We start from the raw sequence: 22,008 nt of genomic DNA, 5'->3' as shown, positions 1-22,008 counted from the left end.
AGTGTGTCTCACTATTGTCTGGAGTAAACCCTCTTTGCTTTGACATTTGGAGACATTAGCAGATGAAATGAGGTCTCATGCCGACTCTAACCCAGCTTTACTCTGACCTTTCAGACAGAACATGGTTGACCATGAGAGAAGTATATACAAATACAACATGATGGTACATTTGGGGAGATTATTTCTTGTCTTATTGTTTACTGCAAGATAGACTGCATAAGATGCCACAATGGATCACCTATGCCGATTTCTGGTTCAGGTTCACAGGTCTTTTTCTCCACATATAACATTTATATATATTGCATAACAGCGTTTTATATAAATATATAAAAATATACAAAACGAAACATCTTATACTACGAGGAAAGTAATATAATAATGAATAAATAATAATAAATAAGTCGTGACACTGTAATGTTATATAAATGAAGCTTCCGAAGTCTGCGGCCCCCGAATGTGGCCCCCGAATTTAGACACAGCTATTTTATACAACGTTCATGCAGCTGACATCTGGGATTTAACGTGTTGCTGTGTATATACACTTTGTTAGCAAATCATTTGTTTTCCACAGTAAACCAGGTCAACTAAATGGTTCTCTCTAATTATTTTTCATTTATTTATTTACCGCAACATTTCTCTAATCACAGAACTTGTTCCATCTCCAGCTCTCATGCATCTGTATTAATATATCTGTGTGTTCTTCTGTGCAGGTTAACTTTGTGGCGTGTCAGCTCTTTGCCCTGCTGATGGCTGTGTGGTTTCGGCTCTACCTCCACCCCAGTAAGACCAGTCCATTCATCCGACATGTGGTGGCCACTCTGCTGGGCTTCTACTTAGCGCTCTTCTGCTTTGGCTGGTGAGTCACTTATCGGGTTCACCAGCAATTCTTTGTCATTATACTCCTCTCTTCCCTCTTTTCTTCCATCAGACAGTGGCCATATCCCAATTTGACAATATTTTACATTATTATTAGTAAATGATGTGGGACTATTTTGAAGGATATTGTTATTCTGGTGAATTACTTATTGGTTTTTGAAATGTTATATAATGCTGTGTAATGAAAGATGTTGTTATGAAATGAAGTGACAACTGCTGCTCCTCCGTTTCTACATTTCCCAGAATGCTTATTCACAAACCGCAGACAATGTACCTGATCGTTTCAGCTACAGCTAAAGGGATAACTTGATAAATCAATGAGTTAACTAAATCTAATTTACAATTTATTTACAATTTTATTCTTCAGTTATTTCAATCAAAAACTTTTTCAGTGAGAAGATTTGGCACTTTTCTCAGTATGAACTGTTGGTCTTCTGCGCTGTGCCACTTTGGACAGTTCTCTTGGTTTTCTGACATTTTCTTTGACGATATGTATCAATAAATCAATAAAATAAGGGTCAGATTTATCAACAATATAAAACTATCTTTAATTGCAGTATAATTTCAGCAGTATTTATTCCATGCCGCTGTACCCTGAAGTAGAGTGCCTTTCTGTTTGTGCAAAAGAAAAACTCACATCCCTGAGGCAAAACACAACAGGTTTTGTGACTGCACTCCAGGTCATTGATATGTAATCATAGCAAGAAAGTTGAAGAGGCTGAATAACAAATTAAACTGCATGTCATACTGGAACTCCTTCAGGTCGGCCAGAATGGGCTAATATCCCCTGTCCTGGTGTTTCGCTGCTATGGGCCACTTGCTAACATCTGGCAACTGCCAACTCGACCTTATAAGTGGAAGAGCTACGACTTAGTATATTTGGATTTGGACAATCGGTGCACATTGTGAAATAGTTTTATTAACTTCTTAGTCAATGCATCACTTTCTGCCTCTGTCTGCTGCACCCGGCTGTTCCATCTCTCGCCTGAAAAATTGCGCAGGATTTCATGCTGTTGTTAACACGTCTGTGTAGAGAAGCTCCTGTTATGTTGTGCATGTGGGCACTCCGTAACCAATTCTTTGGATTTTACCCAGAGTCCATTTCTAAAACAGCTTTTGATGTGTAAATGAATGTTAATGATAAAGCATGATAATGATAATCTAAACATAATTTATACCAGCAGAGTATTTCACTTCCCATTGAGTTTTCTCTGTCTTATTCTACTGTAATTCTCCTGACTTCAACCTTCTCCATGTTAACGTCTTTTTTCCTATCACATCTGCCACTCCCCTCACTGCTGTCCCTTTACTTTCTCTTTCTCTTTCTCCCTCACCTTGTCCTCATTCTCTTCACCCATGCCAAAGCAAATGGGTCGATCATGTAGTAACTGATATCCAATTACAAAGCTATTGCTCTTTAATAGACAACCCACTTGACTGTATACCTCTGGCAGAGTGCCTCTCAAAGTGCTGCTGTGTGTGTGTGTGTGTGTGTGTGTGTGTGTGTGTGTGTGTGTGTGTGTGTGTGCGTGTGCGTGCGTGCGTGCGTGCGCACAGACCTAAGAAAACATTAGCTAGACATCCAACTAGCGGAAACATGCTAATCAGGTGAATGTAACCTGGTCGTCAGGTAATAGGTGATGAGGGTTGAGGTGAGGACTTTGATCTGATAACCCGGCGGCAGACGGTTCAAGTTCACGATGCGTCTGACACTGATCTGTGGCAGGATTATATCAGTTGTTGTGGCTAGGAGAGCTAACGTTGCATGATTCATTTCATATTTCCAAATAGGTACAAGGCTATCATATATAAAATGCATAAAAAATGCACACAAAGAGAAAGCATGGCCTGGTATGCATTATAAATTATTCAAATATACACATATATCCTTTAATGTACATGTATAGTTTTTTTTTTTTAAGTTAAAGGATTTGTGATTTAAGGCTGATTCAATCAGCCATTGTCCAATCAGATTCAGTTCTTAAACCAGGGGCAATATTTGTACTATACAGTTTTCAGTTACAGTTCTCTGCTTTGCACCAGTTTGGGTAAAATAAAAATCCAAACTTGAGTTTCCCATACACATTTATTTTATTCATGAATTACGATCACTTTACAACCTCAACAACCTATTGAACCTAAATTGAGCCTATATTCGTCCGAATGGGTCAAGCAAACTATAGGTGAAGTTTAAGTCTTGACACTTTTATTTGCTACTGTAATTAAATAGAAATAAACCCATATAAATGTTTATTAGTGGATACATTTTACAAAGGTAATAAATGTTTTTTTTATTGTTCTTGTCTCAGTGCACCAGCTCTTTATGTTGAACTATCTAAATAATGTGCTAAATACAAGAACCAAAGTGTTTTTCTTTACCTAAAAGGTGTTTTTTTTATGCCGCACAATATATTGATTCAAATAAACTGATGACATTAATCTGAACTTGTCAAGGTAACTCAGAGCTCCGTGCAAATGTTTGTTGTTTGCAGGATACAAAACAACTTAGCCAGTGCTGCTTGCTCATGTGTTATGAGCTGCTCATGTGCTACGGCTGCTGGGAGGTTTTCCTGCTGTATTGTTATATTGGCCCACTCTGATATTTTCTGGACCTCTTACCAGGCGACCAGACTGATATTTGTCACGTTCAGGCCCTCAAGAAAATTTCCTGAGGGAAGATAACAATGGGAGGAATAAACTCGCTCGGTTTAAAGGGGACTGATTTAGTTTCAGGCAATTCAGACCTGACAACAAGTTGTTGTGTTTGTTCAATGCTTAATAAGCAAACAGGTTTAAAGTTACATGGCCCTCTTTTTCAATATCGTTCCCCTCTCCCTTCCTCAGATAATACCGCATTGTTAACCCCCCCTTTTTTCCGTTCATTTGATTCACCCCGGCCCCTCGTTCCCCGCCAACCCCCGATGCCCTTGCCCTCCTTGTTGACTCACTGCTAACACAGTGTGGCATCTCGGCTCTCCTGGAGGCTTGACGCCGGCAGCACCACACACTGTGCCCTTCAAACACCCATCTGGTAGCTGCTGCTGTTGAGCTGTGTGTGTGTGTGCACTGTTTTGTGCTATACGGACGAGAGGTGGATGTTTTATCAGCGGGGGCACACACACAATTCACTGTAATGGTTCGACATAAGGAACCTTTGCAGCGGGGAAGGCACATGAATCAGGTGATAAGATGGTGTGACTCGATCGTCACCGTTCCCTCCCGTGACTGGATTTGACACAAAGAGTGGGGGAGCCTCACATGGCTGACGGCATGACTGTGGTTTTGAAATGCAGTAATTTCCGCTTCCTAGTGACAGTAAGTGATGACAAAACAGGATGTGGACCATAAAACAGAGAGCAAATAAAGTTTAAGATGGTCGCTTTTAAGCAGGGGGCATGTGCATTGATCATTATTTTTAAGTTGGTTTAAAAAGTTAAATTAAAGAATTGTCACTGAAGCGAACTGCCTCGTCAAACAGAAAAAGGTCCTTTCACATTCGCTAACCTGTAGCTCATTAAATTGTCGGCTCCCGTGGTTTTTTTATTGGTGTCAAACAACTTTAACACACTGGCTCTGTGGGCCGGCCCTCGCAGCTGTGTCAGAAGAGCTGGGAAACGGTTGGCCCGCCCACTATGCCTGCAGGCAGTGGACGCAGAGCTCTGCACATTACTCATGCACTGCTTCACTTTTGCAAATTTGGCTCGTAAGAAATGCGGCACTACTAAAACACTGATATATCTTCTCCGCTACAAAGGTTGTATCATCTGATTTCCATGAGCTGTTGCGGAGGGGTCGGGGGGGTTGACTCAAGAAAGAACACAACAGGGCGCAGCTCCATGAATTTTATTTTCACTTTCTAGTTAGATTTAGGGAGTTTTTCAACATCATTGATTTCTCAGAGAATAATGGGTAGATCTTGACACAGCTCTAAATAAAATTCTGCATTTGGTGAATTTAAATGTGGTTTCATACGGGGACTTCGGGGCCTGGTCAGAGGATTACACTGTCGAGTGCCATTCTATTTAAAACACCAATAAAATGAGGTTCCAGACCATTTTTTGACTGCAGCCTGTGATACCTCTCTTCTTCTTTTTCTTCTCACTCCTCATGCAGCACCAGTCAACTGAATGCCAACCAACTCCTTTGTACAGGATCTGCCTTACTGTTCATTTGCATCAGTGATGTATTATTGATGTCTGTCTGTCTCGTCGCAGGTATTCCCTCCACTTCCTGGTGCAGAGCGGCCTCTCCTACAGCGTCATGGTGTTCGCTGGCCTGGAGCACATGCACAAGTAAGTCAAGTGGAGTAAAGTAATAATTGACCACATGTGCTTCCTGGGAGTGTCGGAATTATAATGCCTCACAATTTCCCACAATAAAGAAGCGCAAAAAAGCCAGTAAACCATCAAACTGTTAAAGGGATTTATAGCATATTAGACAAGATAAATGCTGAGAATGGGTCCACTGTGGATGAGCCTCAGACACGCCTCTTCTTTGTGGTCGACTCTTTTTGAGGCGCATGAGCCCGGGTCATAGTGACAACGATTTTGCCTCCAGGCTTCCATCTGTCACCATAGCTCATCAAGACACGCACAAACAGACACACACACACATACATACACAATCTTGTAGTTCTATCTTAGTGAGGATACTCATCGGCATAAGGCATTCGCTAGCCCCTTGCCCTAATCTAAACCATCACGACAAATTCCTAACCCTAACCTTATTCTAACCTTAACCCTAAAATTAAGTCTCAACCCTCAAACAGCCCATCGACAGTGGGTCAGAAAGTCATGTCCTCATTTTCCTTACATCCTCACTAAGACATCTGTAGTCACACACTTTGATGTTTTAGGCCTTTTTTGATCAGAATTTAAGGTTATAATTCCAGGTGTAAACAGTAGAGGTTTATCCGTCGGGCGAACCCTTCAAATAGATGCTAACAAAGCATTACTCTAAATAGCAACTGCCCTCGTATAAAAGGGAGAACGACACTGACATTGTGACGTCCAGTCATGTTTTACATCAAATGTCACATCACTTACTCCCTCCAGGATTAAAACGTCAACAAACAGCATTAGTGCGCTTTTAGCCTGGTGTTCTGTCTCTGCTGTAAGTGTGTAGATAAGCAGCGTCCACACACTCTTACACTGTATACACTGTCACCCTTGCTGAACCTGCTCACCTCCACCACGCTCGGAGATAAAGTTCATCCGGCCCCCCCGGGTGCAGGTCGGGGGCCGCGGGGAGGGAAACCACAGAGGCAGGTTGCACTGACATGTTCGTGTTTGTCGAGGCAGTTGAACCCACTGCCTCGTTTTTTTTTGCATAACAAATTAGCTATTATCCTAGCTGCAGGTATAGATTTAACTCTGGGCCCCTGTGTTTTTTTTGGCCAGCTGGGCGAGGAAGCCCTCCAAGGACCTTTTAATCTCTGAGCTACACCGCTGAGTTGGTTGCATATCAAAGATTTCGGCATTTGGCACTTTGCCTTGTTTTACACTATCGTCTGTGGGATATTATTAGGTTTGTTTGTCAACCAGCCAATGATAAGATTGCCCCTTTCTACCTGTTAGCATCCTCACATTTTTGTCCCGTTCCTTTCAGATCTTATAATTTCCTGAAAGTCTCAAATTTTATGAGCAGAATTTCAGGCCTTAAGAATTCTTAAGTTTATTTAAATACTACATACTAGTACTTAAATACGTTTAGGTAAATCTGAAATATGATCACGTTTATTTTACTCTTCTTCCATCGTGATTTTGAAAATAGTTTTTAGGCATAGATTCTGGTGTTTTTGTGTTTTGTAGTTCTTTCTCAACAATACAGATGTGAGCCTGCCGTAATAAAACTACAAATAAAACCAAACTGGTAACTGAGTCTCCAAACACCACTGTCAGAACTTATCTCACTACTTATCTTGGCTTTGGGAAAGCATGTGGATACTCACTGTCTCTGTCTGTAGTTTGAGAGAGAACATTGGTTTACCCGGTTTAATAATAAGACATTCTGGAACTCTGATATTCCTTAATATCTGTCATACTTGAAAAAACAGTATTGATTATAGTCTATAGTTTATTTAGTAGAAACCAGCATTAGCCCTGTGTTTATGGATCTCCCAACTCTTTGGGAACGCATGCTACACAGTGCAGTTGACCTCTCCTAATACCAGCGGTCCCCCATTCGCTGTTCTCTCACTCAGGCCCCCTGTCATTGAAGGAAAGTGTACAGTGAGTTCAGTGTGGCAGCTGCAGTTGCAAAAAGCTTTCTTTCTCCCATGGGCCCCGGGACCTGCTGGGAATGTGTGGCTCGAGCCTTACCAGACTTCTTTTTGTTTGATGGCAGGGCGTCGTATTTCATGCCGCTCATTCTTGTGCGTCTCCGGGTCTCTCTCGCTCTCTTCCGCTCTCCCACTTCCCCGCACTGTTTGACTTTGGATTTAGTGAGCAGACAGGGAATGTTCCAGACGCTTCCCCACTCGCCTCGAGCGGGATCACAGCACTGGCTGCCGGGGGACAGGGAAGCGAGACGAGACAACTGTGAAATCCTTAGATACGGTCCAAGGGCTGCGGCGGGAACGCAAGCACCTTCTTTAATGAAATGGGTTCTATAGAGGAATTGTAACTTAATTTCAATATTTCCATAATGGTGACTTGTGTCGTGATTAAAATGCATGCATTAAGTGTACGTATAATAAATGCATTCTATAGCCTATTTTCCCTCTGTGTGGCTGTGTGTGGAACACATATCTCCAGGACCGGTCAACTTATCGGCTTCACATTTGTAATGTGTATAGTTAATGGCCAAAGGAAGGAGAGTGTCAGATTTGGTGGCATGTAGTCATGCAATGGGTTCAATATTAATGATAATATGTAAACGGACAGCCAAACGCTCTGTAGCAAAAGTAGCTCGGACTCCTCGTCTTAACGGTGTCAATTGTCAACTGCAACAACAGCTGATTCTCCAGCTCGAGGTTCTCCGTACTGAGTCGAGCTTCACTGAACTTTAAATAAACAGGTGAACAGCTCTTTGTGCAGCAGCGGTGGTGCAGAAACTTGTGTTAACAGTTGTAATCCTTTTGATCTAAGAGTTGAACCCCATATTTTGTGACCTCGTGTGAGCTCCAACCTACAGTTTGGGAACCACAGTTAAAGTATGAAAGTAAAGTATGTTACTTTATTACCTGAAGTGTTAGTGAAACATCCACTTCTGAGATGTGAATTACACAAACATAAATAAGATGAGGATAAAGACTAACTGGTGGGTCTCGCGGCAAATGTAGCTGCTTCAGCACATATAGCTCATATCCCCAGTGATAACTGCAGCTGCCGGCGGAGAGCGCTGAGCTCGGTTAAATAGGGATGTTGCCATGGACTGACAGTGTTAGGAGAATCAACACAAAACTTTAAGCATTTTAAAGCTACTTTTAAGCCAAAATGTCAGTATTGAACCCACTTGGGTTTGGGTTAAACGACTAAAACAACACCAGATATCTTTCTTTGTTGTTTTAGTGCAGTATTAATTATTTTGTGTTAATTGTAATTATTTCTCTTGACATTGCTGGAGTTGTTTTCAATAGGATATTGTCACTCTGTGACATTGTAAATAAGTGAAAACTCTACTCTGTAGGTAGAATTAGTTTTTTCCTGCTGCGTGTAACACATCAGTAAATGGGAAGTGAGCTAACTAGGTTTACTTTTGTTTTTGCCTTGAAGGTTTTCAGTGTATCAGAGAGAATTGGGCCTGAATTATTAAGAGATTAAGCTTTACTGAGACAAGTCTGGTGCAGATACAGACTCCAGATGTGGAGCAGATCCTGGCAGCAGCGATTTTAGCCTCTTCGTGCTCCCAAGTTGGGTGCACTTTCAATTCTAGCTTGTGTTGAGTGCTCGGACCCTGGTGTACAATTTTCAGATATCCTTTTGCTTTTGATTCCAACTGAAGTCACTTCCTCTAAAGATCTGTTTCAGTGATTTCATTTTGTGAAAAACACGTAGCATTGAGAATATTTACATGCTTTAAAAACAATTCTGTCTGTTGTTCTTTGCCTCAATAGAAAAGTAAGACAATGTTATCTAGATGGTCCTTCCATGTATACTCACACAGCGGGGATGTTCCCGGTACAAGTCCCGGGTTGGGCAGGGCCTTTCTGTGTAGAGTCTGCATGTGCTCCCCTTGTCTGTGTGAGTTTAATTTTTTTCACAGCACACTTGAATGAGCCCTCTTGATGCAGGGCTGGACTGGATACATGTCTTGATTCATGGTTGCTGTTGTAACCAGCCATGCAGTCTCCTACTCTGTGTGTAGGATGCTGAAGAATGTTGTCGACACTGTTTACCCCCCCCCCCCCCCCCCACAAAGCATACCAAGTGTGGGCTGGAAACAAACGGTTTAAGTCAGAGCCCATTAAAGGACGATAATGATTATCTACTCGTAGTAATATCACCGGGCCTTCTCTGAGGGCTTTATGATTTATTTTTTTTTAGAGACCAAGAGAGCTCTTGAAAGGTCTCAATTTCATATCACCACAGTGTGAGTGGCTTATTTTATTTAGTCTTGGCACTGAAACTCGGATTACGTCTTTGCTGTATCTTGGACTGCAGCTACAGTAGGATCCTGTTAGGACCCATCTCCGGCACAGTCTCGCTCCCGCTCGTGTCCTGTGTTCCTTCTCCTAGCAGCACAATCCACTTATTGTTGGCAGTGGAAGAATGCTATCTAGCTAGCCCTCAGCCGCGCTGACTCTGCAACAGCTTTGTACCCTGGGCTTCAGGGCCGCGCTGTCTTTAGTCTTCTGCTGAAAGGTCGTGTTGTCCTCCCTCAGTCTTCAGCCTCTGACAGTGACACATTATTAGAGCCTCCTCTGGCCCTTTGTCCAATTTTTGACCCCCTCCCCCAGTTCTGTAGCTCTGCCCTATTTCCACGGACACTCTGTTGTACTGTATCGGAAAGAAGGTGAACTGCAAAATTACAGGTTTACATAATGTGTAACAAGAGGAAAAACTCTGTTTAGGTTAGCTGTTTATTTGTGAAATATATAAATGTTATCAGTTATCTGGAGAAAAACCTTGGAGAAGAGAAAATAAGCTCTTTATCGACCTAATTTATATATAAACGGTTATATTACAGTTTTCGATTTATTTATGTTCATGGGGCTTTTTTTATGTGTATTATCGCTTCTTCTTTTTACCCCAACATTTGTAATAATATCATATCATATAATTAATACAAAATAGTGTTATATCATTAATATTATATATTAAAAAAAAATCTAGGTATCTTTCCTCATAGTTATTTTAAATGTCAACTAGTTATTTTGTATTCTTGAGATATTGTTTGTTTTAAATGTTATTTCTCACCCTTTTCTTTTTCTCCCTTCCAGGTACTGCTTCATTGTGACGCTGGGCTATCTGATAGTGTGTCAGGTCACACGAGTCTACGTGTTTGACTACGGCATGTACTCTGCAGATTTTACAGGGTAAGATCCACTTAAATATTTTTTGTTATATTCTTATATACAAGGCCTCCCTCGGTCTTCATATTCAATCCCAGATGCAGAGCAATTCGTGCTATGAAGCCACCAGTCGGAGTCAGAGAAATCTTTAGTATGACTCAACCAGTAACGAGAGCTGGTCACACTGCTCAGCGGTGTCCACAGGAGGAGCTGTGGTTGATTCCAACTCGTCCAGACTGTCTGACGATTCAAGCAGACAGCCTGCTCTCCCTGCAGGGTGGGGGGTGGCCGGTTGCTAAGCAACCATCTGAAAACCATTACAGCCTCTGCAAGGGCAGTGATTTCACTCCGTTCAACAGATCTCCCTCGGTTGTCTGTGAAATGTCAAATCCATCGAAATATCACTGACCCTTCACAGTCTAATATGCTTTGTTGTACAGTGAATGGAACTCAAATATTGTCAGAGAAAAAATATGATGCTTTTTCAGTTCTTCTTTTCTCCAGTGTGTTTATAAACGTAAGGAGCTCCTGAAACACTGTGTCAGTAGTCTAACCAACACTTCTTAAAAACATCACCTGACATCACGATGCCCTGACATTTGCATGGTTTATACCTTGGGGCTATTCTGGAAAGCCCCCTTACAAAACCAGGTAAAGCGAGAGCAGAGGCCGATATTTCCTGCACGTGCAGTCGACCAATTACACAAAGGGAGCCAACTGGCCTATCAAAGCAGACTGGGCTTTATGGGGGGGGGGCATTAAAGAGACAGGAGCTAAAACCAAGAGGAGCTGCAGCAAATTACTTTTTTCTGAACATTAGAGCAGGTAAACCTTTTCAAGTAATAACCCAAATGAAAGTATGAACCTGAATATGAGCCTAATATGTCTCCTTGGAAAGACCAGAACATCTTTGGTGCTTATTTTTTACCCTGTAGACAAACTTGATGTGGCCATTGACCGTTTTCATCCATATAATTTGTCAGGAACTTGGACTTATATGATTATTAACAGTGAAAGATTTATATATCTACATGCATTGCGGCCCATGATCAGACTGTATAAAGTTATCCTGCTTTGAAGTTGGATTCAATGCACCGCAAAGTGTTTTCCAAAGGCCCGTCACTCAAGATGCATTGATGCTGGCAGAATAAGAATTGGGATCTCAGTTTAAGAGGATCTTTACTAACCTTAAAAACAACAAACAAACATCCACAGTAAAGGTCGGGCATGATTTATACGATAATATTTACTGTGTTGTGTGGGAGTGAGTGTTCGGTAAAGAGTGGAATGTGTTTGAAATATTAACATTAACGTTTCTGTTTAACACTCTTTTGATTAGGCCCATGATGGTTATCACGCAGAAGATCACCAGCTTGGCGTTTGAAATCCATGACGGTAAGACAAGTGTCTCTAAAATTTTCAAAAGTTAAAGTGTCCCTAGAATTCTCCTTGAAGTAAAAAAAAAAAAAAAGAAGACAGGCCATGTTTCAATCCCAGTAGTGACTTCTAACAGTGGACTAGTGAACCAGAAAGAGACCATCAACCCAGTTATGTAATCGAGCAGTGACCAAGCATGCACCCTCTCCCTCCCTCCTCCCCCCCTGTGCGTGTTTAATGGCTGACTTGAAACACAAGCTCAGTTTGAATTAAAACAGCACAGTGTTAAAAGGGGACGGTAATCCTTCATCCATTCACGACTCGATGTACAAGCCAAGCCAAGGTACTGTTTGTGTAGCCGACCAATCATGTGCCACGGCAGCGCTGTAGACCCTTTTAAGTCCCAGCAGCTTTCTTTGACATGCTCCAGGAGATCCTCCACTGGCTGACCCCGTGACTGTCTCAGCTTTTTTTGCAGCAGATGAAGAGTCATTACTGAAGCATCTAAGATGCTTATAAGCAATAAAGAGAGACGGAGATTTGACACCAGCGTTAAAATGAAGTGTGATCATATATCGGAGGTGAGAAGAGGCTTGTAGATTGAGCGGGGGAGGAGAGAGTCACTCAGAGGCTTTTTTCTAGTTCCTGCTTGGCCCCTCAGGATATTCACATTTAGAATGACTACAATTCACTTCTTGGTGGGTGTTGTATATTGTATTTTCAGATCACTGGTTCTGAGAAACAAGGCGTTTGCTCTTCACTAACACTTCTTGGTCGTTTATACTTGCAAACATGCACACACTGCACTGTTGTTAAATTCCACTGCTGTATTTCTTGGGGGAGGGGTTACCTTAGCATTCACCGCATGTCTAATATATAGATGTTTGGATGGACAGATGGATACTTTATTGATCCCGAGGGAAATTTAGGATCGATCCCGAGGGAAATTTAGGAGGAGCTACTGGAGAAGAGGCTGCCACTCATGTCGGTGCCATCTTTACATTTCTAAATGTCCTCAGCATGCCCTCTCAATCGCTGTGAGTTCTTGAGTTCCTGTTGTATTCTCACCCGGCCAGACTCGGACATTATACTAAGGGGGGAGGCAGGAAAAGTTCCGGGAAATGTCTTATTTGCCTTCTCACAGTCAGGCCCTCTGAATAATTCCAGAAAAAGCAGCTGTACTGTAAAACACTAGGAGACCTCTCATATTCCAGACTATCAGGGGCTCAGGGTTCTTCCCCCCCGTTCGTTTGATTGGGATCATTAAATCAGCGTAATCGTGGCCAGAGGAGCAGCAGAATTTAAATAGTCTCAGCTCAACCATACCTGTGGCCCATGTTGCCAGAGCGTTCAGTCTAATGAGCTCCGTAACCGCAGGTCTTTATAAACAAAGAGCAGGCTGATTAAAACAAATGTACCCAGATGCATTTAGCACAGAGAACAGAGCCAACCTTTACCAACCTTCTCGCTAGTAAAGATAACTGCTGTGAAAAATGTTTGGCCGGGATCGTCCTCGCTCAGAATATTCCCTCGTTATGAGGCCGGTGCAAACGAGCAGCCTGGACAATGGAGTGAGTCATGCTAGATGAAGAGTTCTAATGAGGTTACGCACACAACAGCTCGGCTCTCAGTGTTGCATCATCTTCTCGTCCCTCTCTCACCTCTCGCTCGCTGTCCTCTGCTTACTCAGCTGGGAGGAAATTATGTATATCGTAGGGGCCTCTCACACCTGCTCCCCCATGGCCCCTGAGCCTGTGTGTTGGAAGGTAGCTCTCGTGTTCCAATACCCACAATCCTTCAGAGTCCGTTTGAAAATGTCCGATTTTTGTATATGCTATGAATTAAAGTGTGTCTGTCTGTGTGTGTGTGTGTGTGTGTGCCTGTAGGAATGACCAAGCGAGAGGGGCAGCTGACTCCCAGTCAGAAATACCTTGCTATCAGGTATGTGACGCAGGTATGTTTATACTGCCTCAGGTGTTGGGTTAAGCTGAATTTTCAAATCGGCATTAAGCTCAGTGTGAAGGAGATCCTGCCTGTTAATGTTAGTGAAGGCTTGATTTCCGCATGCCCCCCCCCCTCCAGGCTCTCTGGGGTTTCTGACAAGCTGTTGTCAGGCGCCCGGTATCTAGGGAACCATTCCATTCTCTACTCTCATGTGACCTATATTGTCAGAATTGCCTTATCAATCCCGTAACACAGCTGGGGACTGGTTTCCAGTAATCATTAGTATTGCAGACAGAAGTTTGGTTCATTTGTGGAAAAAGAAGGATATGGGTAGCTTTGTCAATAAAAGTGCTATTAAGATGACCATTATTATTATTATTAGTAATAGCAGTAGTGGTAGTAATGTTGTTTGTATTTTTATTATTATCATTATTAGTAGAAGTAATAGTAATATAAGGCTTTTAAAATGAGGTTCTAAATCTTTGTTTTATGAACCTTTGTTAATTCGCTGTCAGTCAGCTGAGAACTCAGACCCGGATACTGGGAAGGTGGAGGATTAGCAGGTGAAACCAGATCTCCTGTTCAGACAGTTCGATCGCTGCCTGAGCAGAATAAATTCATCTGAGAAGAGTAAGAGACCACAAACTCCTCTTCGGAGTCGGTAAAAGCACTCAGACCCTCCCTCCTGGTTTCTCAGTGGACAGGCAACCATCCCCACAAATGGTGTTTGTCTGGTGTAACGTTACACTTCCTTTTTAAATTGGTGTCTCAAAAAAAGGATTTGGAACTACCGCTCTAAGGCACGAATTCCTGGCTTGAGTCGGTGTTGGACTGTGTAATGAAAAACATTTTGTTGTCCTAATATATCTGCCCCCTTTTCCCTTCCTTTTTGCCCTCAAGTCGGATGCCCAGCTTGCTGGAGTACCTGAGCTACAACTGTAACTTCATGGGCATCCTGGCTGGGCCCACCTGCTCCTACAACGACTACATGGCTTTTATCGAAGGCACCTGCTACCAGCCACGTCACCAGGAGAACGCCAACGGCAAGGAGAACGGGAAGTACAAGCAGAGTGAACCCTCACCCAAGGTACAACACACGTCTGTGGAGGTGCTGTGTAGTTGTAGTCTGAAAACTATTATAAGCAAACAGGATGAACATTAAATAACCGTGGAGAAGAAGTGCACAGTGCATATCTGTAAACACCGCGGGGAAATCGACCTACATTTAGTGTGAGGGTGGGAAAAATGTTCCAAACTGCTTCAAATCCACAAAGAGATTACTTGAAATCATCATTAGTGGTTTTGATTTTGCAAAGTGGGACTTTGAACCGTGCAATTCTCTTTTAAGTGCATATTTGGGTAATGTGTAATAAAAGGCACAGAGTAGAGTTTTTCTTAAAGGAGCTGGCGCCCATTTATAATGCTTTTGAACCCCTTTAGAGAAGCCGAAACTGAGACTTTGAGAATGTTATGAACCAAACGTCTAAACCTCAAGGTTATTTCTGTGTTCTGTCTGTATCACGCATCAATAATGAAATAATTCTCCAAGATTTAAGTGTGTTTATCTCAGAAGAGAAAGGAAGACAGTCAAACTCAAGCGCTGCTAAATATAAAACCTGAAAGAATGCTCAGGGACTGGAGTTAACCTTGTGTTTGCGACGTTTTCAAAGTATCACATCACGAAACGTGGTTATTGTTCCTTTTTGGGTATAATGCAGTGTAATGAGATTTTCCTCCCCTCCCCCTTCTCTCCTCTCCTCCTCACGCAGAATGACGTCATCTCCAAGCTGTGCACGTGTGCCATCTCGCTGGGCATCTATTTGTCCCTGTGCAATCTGATCCCGGTGGAGTACTCCATAAACGACGAATTTGTCCGCACCACGCCGTTCTATCTTCAGGTCATCTACCTTTACGTGGCCATGCTGGCACTGAGGCCGAAGTACTACTTCGTCTGGACACTCGGTGAGTTAGAAATGAATGTCTCACAGAAGAGCACATTTCCTGACCACTTATTTGATATGTAGATTCATATTTTTATTTGATTGAATACATTAGTCTAACGTGCAGCACAAGTTAAATTCAGGGAATATTGAGATGAAGCAGGATTAAATCTGATGTGATTTTTGTATAGTTATGTCGCAGCTTTGTTGTTTGGCACCTCTGTTCCATCGAGTGGTATGAACTCACTGATTTGCTCTGGCCTCAGAAAGCTCAGTTATTTTTAAAGTAGAGTGTTACCTAAAAAAAGAAAATCCAAACTCTTACTTAATGATGTTTCTTGACGTAACGGTGTCATCTAGTGGTGAATTGAAAAACTGCAGCTCTTTATTCTCTGGTGACAAATACATATGATGCTGCATCCATCTGTTCCTGTTATTGTTTCTCAAACCGAGATTTAACCGATGCGCAGCCATTCTTCACTGCTGCTGTTAAAGGAACTCAGAAACATTTGTGCCTCTCTCCTGCAGCTGATGCTATCAACAACGCAGCCGGATTCGGCTTCAATGGATACAACAAAGATGGCTCCCCACGGTGGGACATGATATCAAATCTCAGGATTCTGGACATTGAGGTCAGGCTATGTTTATGCGATCGATTAAATCATGATAATGCCCCTTTTCAACTAAAGCCCTGAAAGTGTCTTTTTTACAATCCCATTTTAGTTTGCCACAAGTTTCAAGATGTTCCTAGACAACTGGAATATCCAGACATCTCTTTGGCTCAAAAGGTAAAAGCATTCAGGTTCTAATCTTCCGTCTGTGTGAGAGTGTTATACATATCTCCATATCTCAAGTCAAGGATTCAATGTTTTGATTGTTCAAATGCCACAAAATGTTTTGCAAATGTTTAGCTCTAAGGCCTTTGTACATTTATAGAAATACATTAAAACGCCACAAAACAGAGAATAATTCATGTTCAACACAGATGTACACATCTGCTGCAACATCTGGCCCAAATTAAGTTGAGTATTTAATTTGACAAAGGTCTTGCTTCATTTGTTAACAGCCTCAGATGTGCAAGTTTGGTTCATTAGTTTTCTTCGACAGGAGTTGGGTCCCCTGCTCCATCAATGCTCGAAATTGGGAACAATCATCATTTTGATGTATTAAATAAATCAACAAACAAACTTGATATCAGACTGGATAGAGGAGGAAGATGCTCTTCTTCTACTAAAAACATGTCAAGTGTGCAAAGGCCTTTTATTAATTAAACACACAGAATACACAAATCTCATAAAATATGTATCACTTCTATTACATTGAAGAATCTGAAATGATGGAGTGAAGTCTGTAATGGAGCTTGATATTTGTTTCTACATGAGTTTGCTTGGTTCAAACACTGAACGTGTGTCCTGTCTGTAGGGTGTGCTACGAGCGCTTTCCCATTAACCCCACTGCCGCCACCTTCCTGCTGTCGGCCATGTGGCACGGGGTTTACCCCGGCTACTATCTGACCTTCCTCACCGGCATCGGCATGACGATGGCAGCACGTGCAGTGAGTACACACATTTGTACAGGATCTTGTGTTTCAGCTTTTCTCGCCAGATTGAACAAAGGAGATACAAATCCATATTCACGAGTGACATATTTTGCCCTTGCAGGAGACGTTGATCCCACATTTGATCCAGACATTCTGCCCCGGACATTGATTTATTTGTTTTCCCTCTGTCCTGACAGAGTCTATGAGCACTTTAGATTTACCACAGCTACTTAGCAGACCAACAAACATGCAACTAAATCCCTTTATGGAGACTCAGGGGATAATGATAGCTGTATACCGCTTATACCTCATGTTAAGTGTGAGGCCATTACCACTAATCTCTGCTAAGCCAGATCACTTCACTCTGGTTTTGTGAAAGAAGAAGCCAAGAGCATATTTACAGTACGTAGAGACAACAGGAGTGTCGGCACAGGAAGAGATAAACAACACAATGACCCCTGACCCCACGACACCATTATACTACTGGCCCCTGGCAACACAGACTTAATCAGAGATAGATTTCCGTAAAGAGTTAGAAGATGAATAATAATCCCTTATCATTTAAAGTTTGCTTCACTGTGTGCTGCTTCTTTTGCTTGAATTCCATGTTGAGAAATTCAAGTTACCCAACGTTTATTTTCTTCTTCTCCTCCAGGTAAGGCACAACATCAGACCATACTTCCTGGTCTCTGACTCGTACAAGTGCATCTATGATGTCATCACATGGGCGTGGACTCAGGTCGCCATTAGCTACACAGTGGTGCCATTCGTCCTACTCACCGTGGCACCCTCACTCAAATTCTACAGGTATGTGCGTTTGATTGAATAGTGTGTTACCGATGCCAAACTGCTTTGAGTTGTGCTTCTGACACGGCGAAGAAAATGACATCCAGTATCAGAGTAGAAGGAGAAACCATAGGCCTCCCTATCGAGTAATTAGAAGCGGGAATTTTGCAGGCCGATGTTGTTCATAATCGTTTTAATATCGAACTTGTAGATGAAGTTAATGCCCGCAGTGCAGAAATTAACACTTTTTCATTAACCTGGTTGCCTTTGTTAGCGGTAACAGGTTGTAACCGTTAACGAGACAGCTTAACGAGCGGAGGACGGGGAGGATTGATTACGAGGGAAATAAAACCAACGGCCTCAACGGCGCTCGGCTGCTGCCACGAAGTATACAGCTGACAATGGCCGGCGTCGTTAGCGGAGCACGTGTCCCACAGACAGGAGATACATAACAGACTCATTAACAGAGCAGGAGATGATATCTGTGGGTATTGGTTTGGTCCATTACACAATAAGGATAACTGTATAGTCAGGGATTGGTTGAGAAGAAGTTTGTTTTTAAGCAAATTTTAGCAAATATTTCCCATTTCGATTAAAACTTTAATTTCCCTCTGCTGTAAATGATGCTCATTGAGCCACTGCTCATATTATATATCATATTATATATTATATATGTCATGAATTGCTTTCCATTGTGTAACCAAACCACAGCCGCGCTTGTTGCTTTTGGAGGCTGTACTCATGTACAGTGCGTAATATACATTCAAACAATGATATTCAGAAGCTGTTACTATTTCGGTCTGAACCAGAGTGGTGGACTGACCAGCCGACAGATCAACACCCGACATCAGGTCTGATCACATGTGGTCTGCTCTAAGGTTTTAAAACGTCCAAGGTGGCACATTAAGGCCCACCCCCTCAGCTGACATCCTCTGACCCACTACAGTTTCACAATTAATCAAACAAATGTTTATATTAACATTCTGCTCATACACACACACACACACCAATACACACGAAAACACATTAACAATGGACACATCTGTAAACTCAGACTGGGTAGAAACTCAATGATTTGGTTACGGTTACACAAATGACCTACCTATTTATTTGCATATGGAGAGAGGAAAGGTTATCCAATCACAAGAGGTCACAGGAGACGCATTCAGGATGCATTTTAATACCAGGTGTGAACAGGGTTGTGTAGTCACTTCAGTAGCCTAACAACACTTAAAACTAACTAATAATTCCATGTTCAGCTCTGGTTATTGATCTGTGTTGTGATCATTCTCCCTGTGCCATGTCTGTGCAGGTCCTGCTATTTCTGCTTACACTTCCTGTGTCTGCTGGTGGTCCTGGCCCTGCCCGTCAGATCGAGACGCCGGCAGGCCAAGGAGCAGAAGGACGGCCTACAGGACAACCAGGTGGAGCACAACAGCACAGACAACAACTGCAACCAGAAAGCCAAAGCCACATGAGGCCCGGGGCGGCGACGCACAGTCCCTCCTACAGCAGCAGGACCACCTGAGACGAACTAGAAACCACTGAGAGACTGGAGCGCGGCGAGTCTGTCTACTGGACAAGGAACCAAATATCGGACGCTCTGAGAATCCTAACAGACAGAAAACACAAAGGTCCTGTCGAGACTTCCTGTAGCAAGGACGACAGCAATCACACTTTCTGACATGGAGAAGAGACCAGGACGTAACGACGGCCACAGTGTAAACTAATGAGTGATAGTGGTAACTTTGCATTACATGAGTGGAATTTGAAGACCTCCAAGCTGCCTTAAACCCTCTATGTACTCGGTCATGACGGCGCGCTGCAGGAGCCTGAACGCAGTGTGGTGTTGGGTTTATACAGACGCAGGAGAAGTGCAGTATGTGGAGGGTTTTTGTCATTGTCTGGATACAAGCCTCTGTTAGGTGGAAACAGCGAAATGTGTTCATGTAAAAGAAAACATAATTCTTTATCATCAGCTGCCAATTTCAAACAGGCCTTAGGATCCTCAAAACATCGTCTGATCTGTGTCTTTTTTTAAAACCTTTATTGGAGAAGAATTCGCATTGTACTTGTTTTGTATTTGGATTTTTGTGACGTCACTATTTGAAATCCCTTCTTCAATGTTTTGTTTTTTACTTTTTTTCCCTTCTTGCTGGGATGAATTGACTGTGCAATCCAAACTTCGTCCGTCTCCAGCATTGGGAAGTCTAAACAAGGATTTCTGTTTCTTTTTAATATTATTCATATCTGCCGCTTCTTTTTTTCTGTCTCACTCGGATCAGATAAATGTGTGTTTCAAAGGGAGTTTATTAACCTGTCGTGATATAGAAAACCTTTGTTTTTGTTCTTTTTTAAGATTTCTGACCATTGGTTCAGGTGTTTGATGATTTTTTTTTTTTTATTAAATGTGTTCATCTTTTTTTCACACAACAGGTTCCCTCTGTGTTCAAATGCCTCTGTGAAACTGTTATGTCTCCAAAAATATTTAATCAGTTTAAGTCTAAATAATAAAATTGTATAATTGGTAAAACAGTGGATTACCATCACTGCTCAACAGTTAAAGTCTATTCTTAAACTCTTCTTAAACTCTTAAATCTGAGAGGTTCAACAGAAATCTAAATCCGATTACCACATTCACTGAAGGCTAATTTATTGTAATATGATGTAGCATTAATTATTAAAAACCAATTGAATGTATAAAAAAAATAAGTTTCCAAATTGATGCGCAGTTAATGCATTCAGGCTTTAAATCCTGTCTGCAGCCATATGCGCAGTTTGCATTCGTCTGTGAGGAAATCTGACCAACTCCAGTTATTTATGTATGTCACATTTTATTGTACAAAATTCAAAGACATAGACCAACTGTAGTTTCATGGTCTTATTTCATATTGTGTGCTCTTATGTTAGATTAGGGGATGTTTCAGGGTGCATTTACTGTATGGTGTAAGAGACACTGGTTCCTCATGTTGTTTTTTCGGTCCATGGCTCACCTTCAGCCTTCCACTTCATCCAGGTCACGCTTAACAACACGCAGCAGTTCATGAGACACTTTCAGGGGTTTGGTGAAGGAGATGCGGTGCGGAGAACCCGATGTCCAACGCGCCAAACTGTTGTTCAAACAGTCAAAAGAGTCAAATTTGTACGTATCTGTTAGAGAAGGGAAATAGTCTGGGGAATTTAAGCCCACAATATCATAAACACCTTGAAGTTGTGCATATGTTTTTCTTTCTTGAAAACGTGTCAGTATATTTAGTTGGTTTCGTGCATTCGTGTCATGTAAAAAAAATAACAAAGCAGCCGTGGTGAGCTTTGAAATGTGGACCTCTTCATTTCTTTTTCTGTCTTTCTAACATTGCATATTCCTGCCATAACTCCGTGTGTGAGTGTGTTTGTGTGCGTGTGTGTGTGTGTACGTACCAGTGTTCATGTGATCTGTACATGTAGATGTGGTCTAGCGTTATCTATATTTGTAGCCTGGGCCCCGTGTCGGCGCGTGCGGCCCACCTAAGGGAAAGGGATGTCATTCTACAAACATAGCGATTATTGCACTGCATGGCCACCCAAACCAGCAGATCATTGCAAACTGCTCCACATGTCCAAAGTGCCAAATCATGAACGGCGCATATTGTTTTGTGCGTATGGATGCATGTGTGCCTGTGTGAGTATGTGTGGGCATGTGTCCATGTAGTGCGTTTGAGTGTGCGCCTGTGTAACATAATGGTTATTTTTGTGTCAGAAGGAAATTTATTGAAAGATTTGTATAACAGTACATTCAAATTCTGATTTATGTGGCAAAATAAAGAGAAATTATTTTTAAACACTAAAGTGATGGTTGGAAAATATGTCTTATTTTTTTCCAATAATGGAAAATTACTATTGGTAGGGTGATTGCTGTGACTTAAATTTTAAATTGCATTAAGAGTGAATACCAAATTGTTCTTGTAGCTTTCCTGCTGTAAGTAAAATGCCTATGTTGTTTAAACTCAAAGTTAAACACGGCAAACACAAGGGAGAAAAATGACATTGGCATTCCCATTTTCATATTTTAATCATTTAAGGAAAACCAGTTTAATTTATCATATTTCAAA

At 41.9% G+C, this 22,008-nt stretch overlaps 1 protein-coding gene across 2 annotated transcripts in view; it reads left to right on the top strand.

Annotated features, from left to right (window-relative positions):
- The window catches only part of mboat2a (membrane bound O-acyltransferase domain containing 2a), a 40,204-nt gene extending 18,459 nt beyond the window's left edge, over nucleotides 1-21,745 (top strand). For both annotated transcript variants that reach the window (XM_053434458.1, XM_053434456.1), the window contains 12 exons: nucleotides 711-856; nucleotides 5,091-5,168; nucleotides 10,259-10,354; nucleotides 11,670-11,725; nucleotides 13,594-13,648; nucleotides 14,552-14,738; nucleotides 15,421-15,613; nucleotides 16,120-16,223; nucleotides 16,315-16,379; nucleotides 17,014-17,146; nucleotides 17,787-17,938; nucleotides 19,230-21,745. In XM_053434458.1, the coding sequence (XP_053290433.1) occupies nucleotides 747-856; nucleotides 5,091-5,168; nucleotides 10,259-10,354; nucleotides 11,670-11,725; nucleotides 13,594-13,648; nucleotides 14,552-14,738; nucleotides 15,421-15,613; nucleotides 16,120-16,223; nucleotides 16,315-16,379; nucleotides 17,014-17,146; nucleotides 17,787-17,938; nucleotides 19,230-19,395 (1,395 nt within the window). In that variant the 5' untranslated portion in view covers nucleotides 711-746 and the 3' untranslated portion in view covers nucleotides 19,396-21,745. The remainder of the gene's footprint in view (nucleotides 1-710; nucleotides 857-5,090; nucleotides 5,169-10,258; nucleotides 10,355-11,669; nucleotides 11,726-13,593; nucleotides 13,649-14,551; nucleotides 14,739-15,420; nucleotides 15,614-16,119; nucleotides 16,224-16,314; nucleotides 16,380-17,013; nucleotides 17,147-17,786; nucleotides 17,939-19,229) is intronic.
- The last annotated feature ends 263 nt before the right edge of the window (nucleotides 21,746-22,008 follow it).

Source organism: Pleuronectes platessa, chromosome 11 (genome assembly GCF_947347685.1).
Source record: "Pleuronectes platessa chromosome 11, fPlePla1.1, whole genome shotgun sequence".
Taxonomy (NCBI): Eukaryota; Metazoa; Chordata; class Actinopteri; order Pleuronectiformes; family Pleuronectidae; genus Pleuronectes; species Pleuronectes platessa.
The sequence above is the reverse complement of the archived record's forward strand: the minus strand, read 5'-3'. Positions and strand labels throughout refer to the sequence as shown.